The sequence below is a fragment of the Cibotium barometz genome, chromosome 1 (assembly GCF_041138505.1).
Source record: "Cibotium barometz isolate CiBa-2024 chromosome 1, ASM4113850v1, whole genome shotgun sequence".
NCBI classification, from domain to species: Eukaryota; Viridiplantae; Streptophyta; class Polypodiopsida; order Cyatheales; family Cibotiaceae; genus Cibotium; species Cibotium barometz.
The window spans coordinates 9,738,556-9,745,955 of NC_141046.1; the positions used below are offsets into that span (position 1 = coordinate 9,738,556).

Sequence of the window (7,400 nt, forward strand, 5' to 3'; positions counted from 1 at the left end):
CCCTATAAGGAATTGCTTGAAAAAAGTGGTCCCTCTAATGAATTACTTAAGAGAGTGATTAAGTTAATTAATCAAGGATGAAAAGGTCTCTTTCTTCAATGATTCCACCATCATGTAACTACTCTAAAGAGTGCCCTTTTATCCCTATATTTGGGGCCTTGTGCCTAGATTTCGAGCTCACTTTATAGATCTCACTTTTCCCTCATTATGAAAATAGCCCTTTTCCAAATTGATGAATTTTGCATGGAAATGGTATCATCTCTCCTCTCCTTCCCTCTCTCTCTCTCTCTCTCACTCACTCACTTCCCACCACCTTTTTGTCTCTCTTCTTTCCTCCATAGCTATCATCTCTCTTGTCACTCGCTCCCCCATAGTACCCTCTCTCTCTCTCTCTCTCTCTCTCTCTCTCTCTCTCTCTCAATTCCCGCCATTTCTTCTCTCTTCTTTCCTCCATAGTTATCCGTCCCTCCCCCCACACTACCTCCTCTCTTTCCGTCTCACTTGCCACCATTTCTTCTTTTTCATTTTTCCTCCATAGTTCTCTCTCCCTAGAAACCTATTCATAGCAACATTTTACGGCATTCAAGGTTGTTTTTCCCATCCTTTGCATACTAGTAGCTTTGCCCTCCCCCCTCTCTCTCAATATTTCCTGCTCATTTATGTTTCTTTACATAATCCCTCTTTGTGTTTCTCTTTATCTTTATCTATTTCTTTGTTTACAGTATCATTCCATGAGAACATCACATGAAAAGAAAAGATATCATGTAAACTTGGTGTTGGACAAAGAGTATGCATTATAGAGGAGCTTGTTGGGATTATACACCAAATATCCCTAGTCTTTATGTGTGTAAGCATCATATGGTCTAAGATTATTTGTCTTTGTAATTATCTAATAATAGATGCCTTCAAAGTTACTGAGGAATTCTACTCTTATACTAGTGGCCAACAAGATGCCAATCAACCCACCGTGCGCCCGTGAGACTGCCTCACGATCTCATAGGCACTTTTTCTCCATGGATGGGATGTCCAAAATGCTACTAATTTTGGTGTAAAAGTTGTCAATCTACCATCCATGATGTGCTTTAGAATGGCACTAGGGCCATTCTACTATCCATGATATGCTTTAGAATGACACTAGGGCCATTCTATCATCCACAGCGTGCTTTAGAATGGCAATAAGACTATTGTACCATGTACAATATGCCTGAAAGATTGGATCTAAGTCCATTCTACCATCTATCATGTCCTTTAGAATGGTCCCAAAGTCCTTCTCCACTCCCTTGTCTCAATTCCCTAGGACCAATATTTATATATGCATGCAAAATACATTAAGATTATCCATGGGAGAATGGCCCTAAGACCAATCTCTACACATGCATGCATAATATAGTGTGCTTAAAAGATTAGACCTAGGTCCATTCTACCATCCATGATGGTAAATTTTAGGATTTTCCTAAGGCCAATCTCTACACGTGTATGCATAAAATATCAAGATTATGCATGGTAAAATGGCCCTTGGGTCTTTTTTGTAGGCACAGTGTGCTTTAGAGACTTTTATGAACGAAATTAGAGCTTTTGTTTATGCTTATCATTTAGTCCTTTTGGGTTGCATTTCCTATGTCATAATTATCTCAATTAATCATGAAATTGAGTTATGCTTTGATCCTCCTTAGATCCATATTTTTAAGAATGGTAATAGTTCAAACTTTGCTTGTGCTGAGGGCAAGAAACAAGGATGCCTGGGTCTGCACATATATTGGAGACATGTACCCATTGTACATGTAGCTATCAATAGGCACGACACCATAAAAATGTAATTACAACTCAATAGTTTGCATGTGTGATGTTAAAAAGAGCCCTTGGAAACTTTGCAAATCCCATCTAAATTCCTGATCCAGATCCATGAATACATGCTCTCCGACGCTTTCCCTGTGTAACCCATGAGGCTGAGTGTGCACTTATGACCACAGTATTGGCATCAAAAGGCGATACAAGCAATGCCACTTCACTTCCCTGCTTCATATGCCCAATGACATCGAAGGCATAAGCGTATCGGGTAATGCCAGTTCTCTTGCACATGCAGTTTGCAGCATGAGTTCAGATGACATCATGCATCCATACACCTGTAATCTCAGCAGAATTGAGAATTTTTCATGAAGTAATTACTAGGATATCCAACCCATGGCGTAACAAGACACCCCCATCACAAAGAAGCTGCCGTAAAGCAGAATGAGGACAACCCCAAAACTTCTGCTGAGCCTCATGCCTTGGAGGGGCATGATTACAAGCGCCCACGCAAGCCCTGCTGCAAGAAACCCAGTGATGTAAAACAAACTGGCATCATTATTCGTTACAAGAAGGGGCTCCGGGCTGGATCTCCAGCAACCAACAACCAGAGAGAGACCCAAACCTACCACGGTGTTGAATAGGGGCCCAGCGTAGCAACCAGAAATGGCGATTTGCACACCATTCCGGCCACTGCAAGCAAGAGCAACATCAGCGACAAGGTCTCCAACAGAATTTCCCCATGCTAGCACTGTAAACCCCAAAATCGCAGGGCTGATGCTGAAAAGGGTTCCAAGGCTTTCTAATGATGCCACAAGCTGATCAGCAACGATGTAAAACCACACAATACTCATGAAAAAGCCTCCTGCTAGCCATAGCCAAAGACATTGCCCAGGCAGCCTTGCATTGTCAGTGCTAAAAAAGGCGAGTAATCCTAGTAGTATGCCCAAGCCCCCACCTATCCCTAATACCAATAATATAGAAGTTGTGGAGTCACTGTATCTGTATGCCCACACTCCTGCCACGAAGAGAGGAGCTAGAGTGCAGCTGGCTATGGCTACTGGACGAGACCATCGTCCTTCTTCAACTATGGGGATTGTGAGTCGACGAGGCAGAGCCAAAGGCCACTCTATGCAGTACTTGTAGAACAGGAGTAACCAGTGCTTCAATTTGGCCCCAAATGAATGATCGTTCTGATTCTCCCATAGGCGTTCTACCTCTGCCTCCAGCTGCTGGCTATGTACATGATAATGTGGATGCTGTTGTCCTTGATAAAGCTCTGCCCATTGCGGTAGAGAGCTCTCTGTTGTAGCTGCATATAAGGACAGGCAAGCCATGATCATAAAAACAAACACAGCAATCAAACCACTTAGTGGTGTCAATTACAGATTACGTTGTATCATAGTGCAGTTCAAACTGATCATACGATAAACAGAAGTCAAAATCTTGAGACATGTGAATTGGAGAGCACATTCATAATCACTCACCTTTGAGCAAGAGGGGATCCAGCAATGAAGACCTTTGTCTATGGCGATTCTGCAGCAACTCGGCTGCCCAAACGAATAAGGCATACACAGCGTAAACACAGAGAAATGAGATGGCCTCCCAAAGGTGAACCTTCCCATCCAGCAGCATCAATACGAGGAACCCCACAGACGCCAGCAAGAAGAGGACATCCCGGACAAAGCAAGTAAGATCAACTCTCACAAAACCGTCTGCAGCAGCCCCTTCTTCTTCTCTGCAAACCCTAGCTTGGCCATTTTCTCTGCAAGCACTACTTGAGCCATTTTCTCTGCAAACGCTAGCCTGCCCTTCTTCGATGCTGGAAGCCGTATCCGAGGCTTCTTCCCTGCAAACCCTACCCTTGCCTTCTCTGTAAACCCTAGCCGTGACAAGGGCCACCGTCCCAGACACCACCGTGGTGACGAACAAAACTCCCCCTAAGACCAGGCTAAAACCTATGCTTTCTGTGCTGTCCGAAGAGGCAAATGCCACCACGCTTGAAAACACATCTGGAGCCCCATTTCCTATGGCTAGCAGCGTCACCCCTGCCACAGCGGGCGACAGGTTTAGAACCTGGGAGAGCTTCTCCAACGTGCAGCTGAAGTAGTCGGACGCCGTCGTTCCCAGAAGATACAACAGCACCAGAAGCCATGCTATCAGGCCTGCTGCACGTGCCCACTCCTTACCCTTCTGCAGAAGCAATCTCGCACAGCCGATCATGCCGTGGGGCTTGGAGTAACGACGTGGAGTAACCCCATCATCTTCGCCATCGCCTGAAAAACCTTCCTCTGAAGTGTTGTAAACCCTGGTTTTTGACCTCATAGCTAGACGATGGTCAAGATTTGAGTCATCGCTTCCAGCCATTGCCAGATGATTTAATTTATCTTGCTTCTGCTCTGACAAAACCTCGTATAAGGTGTTCCTGCTGCTGTTAGAAATCGCAGGATTTGAGCTGCTTACGGCCATGGCTTGACGATTCTGGTTTGAGCTGTTTAAATCCATGGCCAGAAGATGAGGGTTTGAGCTGTTGAAAGCCATGGGGACATCACGAGAGTTTGAGCTGTTGGAAGCCACAGCCAAATGATGAGGGTTTGAGCCGCTTGATGACATAGCCAAATGAGATCTCACAGGTTCATTTTGCTGAGGAGGAAGGCTCCATCGCCGATGGCTGCGGGGCCAAAAGCGGGCAAAGTGGGTGGAGATGAAGGGGCCACCAGCCTTTGAAGAGAGGCAAAGGGGTAGGAAGAAGAGAAGCAGGTTGATGGTGAGAAGCGGACTGTGGAACGTCATGCTGAAACTTCATGAACGAAAAACGAAGGGGGGAAAGCTTGGAAAGAGGGGGGATATGCTGCATTCCGAGAGAAAGAGAGTGAGCGCGCTGTCTGCCAACTCGTACACAAAAAATGCAAGAAGAAGATGAAGCTTAATAATCCTAGTGTTAAAACTTTACTCTCGGAAAGAGAGTGAGCGCGCCAACTCGTACGCAAAAAATGCAAGAAGAAGATGAAGCTTAATAATCCTAGTGTTAAAACTTTAAACACACTCTCTCTCTCTACTGCTTAGGGTGGCCAAATCAGTCGGTGGGCTCAATAGCCGACACGTGTCTCACAAAAAGTCAAACCAATTTTATCCCATCCCAAATTACCAGTCGTCATACCATTTGTCCCAACTTCCAAGTGTAGGTCAAGATAATTTTATCCCATCCCAAATTACCAGTCGTCATACCATTTGTCCCAACTTCCAAGTGTAGGTCAAGATAGTGGACATGAACTCCAAGTCCAGCTAATGCTAGAGAGGTTTACCATTTGTCCCAACTTCCAAGTGCATTATTTCTAGGTCAAGATAATGGACATGAACTCCAAGTCCAGCTAATGCTAGAGAGGTTTACACATCAGCCCTAAGGCTTAGGGCGAGCAAGGAGATAGACGAGGGAGACTCCCTATCCATTACACACGTGGCCTAAGTTTTAGTCTGGGCGAGGAGATTGAGGAGATGGATGAGCTGGAGACTCCTCATCCATGAGCATGGGCGGGGGAGATCCCGGCCTTTGACCTTTCTTTGGAGTGTGCAAACGCCCTCAACCTTGTGTTGTAGGGATCAACTCTCATGTAAAAGATATGGTGTGTAAATAACTTTGTCAAATCTTTCTCTCTCTCTCTTTCTGTGTCTCACTCACACACACACACACACACCCACCCGCACACAGCACGATTGTGCTTATTTCATTTGTAAAAGGTTCACATGGGTCCTTTCACACATGCATGTTGAAAATCATTGAAACTTTAAGTATCAACGCCCTGAAAACCTATCACATTATCTAATAATTTGCCTATTGGTGGGTCCTCATGCTATGTAGTGAGTTTCCTTATTAATATATAGAACCATTTCTCTTTTTAAAAAAGCCACATTATCTAGCTATTAGCAAAACTTGGTCTTTGAGTTAGGATTCCTCAAGCTTCGTGATATTTACATGTGAAAGGACTCTCCTAAGTTAGGTGAGACTTGGTCTTCGAGTTAGGATTCCTCAAGCTTCATGATATTTATAGCATGTGACAGGAATCTCCTAAGTTAGGTGAGATTTCTTTTTCACCAAAAAGACATTTTAACTTTTCTATATAGAAAGAGCCTTAACTTTTCTAGATAAAAAGAGCCTTAACTTTTCTAGATAAAAAGAACTTTAGCTTTTTGGTACAAGAAAGAGAAATTTGTAGTGAGAGAAAGTATTATTTTTCACGCCATAAATGTGTGTGCCGAGAGAGAGAGAGAGAGAGAGAGAGAGAGAGAGAGAGAGAGAGAGAGAGAGAGAGATTGATAGAAAATGTAGCATCCACTAGACTTAAAACCCTCGATGAAGGGGTCAATAGTGTAGCCCTTTTTTATCATGAGATGTGTATATCTTGTGTGACAAGCCACATTGAATATCCATTACGATGCAGACTCTGGCTCATTCTTGTGTTATAGGGACCAACAATCATGTAAAAGACATGATGTGTAAACTTTATGTAAATAACCTTTTCAAGACTCTCTCTCTCTCTCTCTCTCTCTCTCTCTCTCTCTCTCTCATAGAGAGATTGAGAGAGAGAGGGAGAGAGAGAGAGAGAGAGAGATTTTATAAAAGATGTAGCATCCACTAGACTTAAATACTTAAATGAAGGGGTCAATAGTGTATCATGATGTATATCTCGTGTGACAAGCCACATTGAATATCCAAAACTATGTAGAGCCCAGCTCATCCTTGTGTTGTACGGACCAACAATCATGTAAAAGAAATGATGTGTAAAGTTTAAATAATTCTCTCTCTCTCAGAGAGAGAGGGAGAGAGAGAGAGATTGAGAGAGATTTTATAAAAGATGTAGCATCCACTAGACTTAAATACCTAAATGAAGGGGTCAATAGTGTATCATGATGTATATCTCGTGTGACAAGCCACATTGAATATCCAAAACTATGTAGAGCCCAGCTCATCCTTGTGTTGTAGGGACCAACAAACATGTAAAAGAAATGATGTGTAAAGTTTAAATAACTCTCTCTCTCTCTCTCTCTCTCTCTCTCTCTCTCTCTCTCACACACACACACACACACACACACATGCACGCATGCACACACACACATGCACGATGCATGTGCACACGTACGCATGCACCCACACACACATGCATGCACACATGCACCCACACAAACACAAACAAATTGTTAAGATGAGCACACAAGTGTCTTTCTCCATGTTTGTTATTTCTAGCCATGTGTGCAGCTACATTGTTGTGGTAAAGCGGCGTGGACAAAACTAAGTTGGTGGACATTGGGATTAGGAGTAGGAGCTTTAGGAGGTTATTGTGGGGGAATCACCAAATGTAACTATTACATGACTCATAGGTGGAAGAGGGGGATATGTAGGCCCCATGAGTATGCTTTCTTAATCCGCACATATCTAAACAAAACAATGGCTATTATGTCCATGAACATGTTCCACCTAAGTGCTTATAGTAGTGATGTATGGTTCCGTAGAATATTAATCAATTGCATTGTGAGCTCACAATGCAATTGATTTATCCTCACATACCTAGACAAGACAATGGTTATTATGTCCATGAACATGTTCTTAATCCTCACAT

General features: G+C 43.4%; 1 protein-coding gene across 1 annotated transcript; it reads right to left on the reverse strand.

The window, feature by feature from the left end:
- Positions 1–1,680: 1,680 nt before the first annotated feature.
- Positions 1,681–4,700, reverse strand: LOC147641581 (cation/calcium exchanger 1-like). Its single transcript, XM_086790518.1, has 2 exons — positions 3,273–4,700; positions 1,681–3,097 (listed from the first exon to the last, which is right to left on the reverse strand). The coding sequence occupies exons 1-2, from the start codon at positions 4,576–4,578 to the stop codon at positions 2,166–2,168; spliced, it is 2,238 nt and encodes a 745-aa protein (XP_086646644.1). The 5' UTR covers positions 4,579–4,700; the 3' UTR covers positions 1,681–2,165.
- Between the last annotated feature and the right edge of the window lie 2,700 nt (positions 4,701–7,400).

Excerpts from the sequence above, each read along its gene's own strand:
- LOC147641581 (XM_086790518.1), bottom strand. The coding sequence starts at position 4,578 with ATGACGTTCCACAGTCCGCTTCTCACCATCAACCTGCTTCTCTTCTTC. Across the intron at positions 3,098-3,272 it reads GGATCCCCTCTTGCTCAAAG|CTACAACAGAGAGCTCTCTA; the intron begins GTGAGTGATTAT and ends CCTTATATGCAG.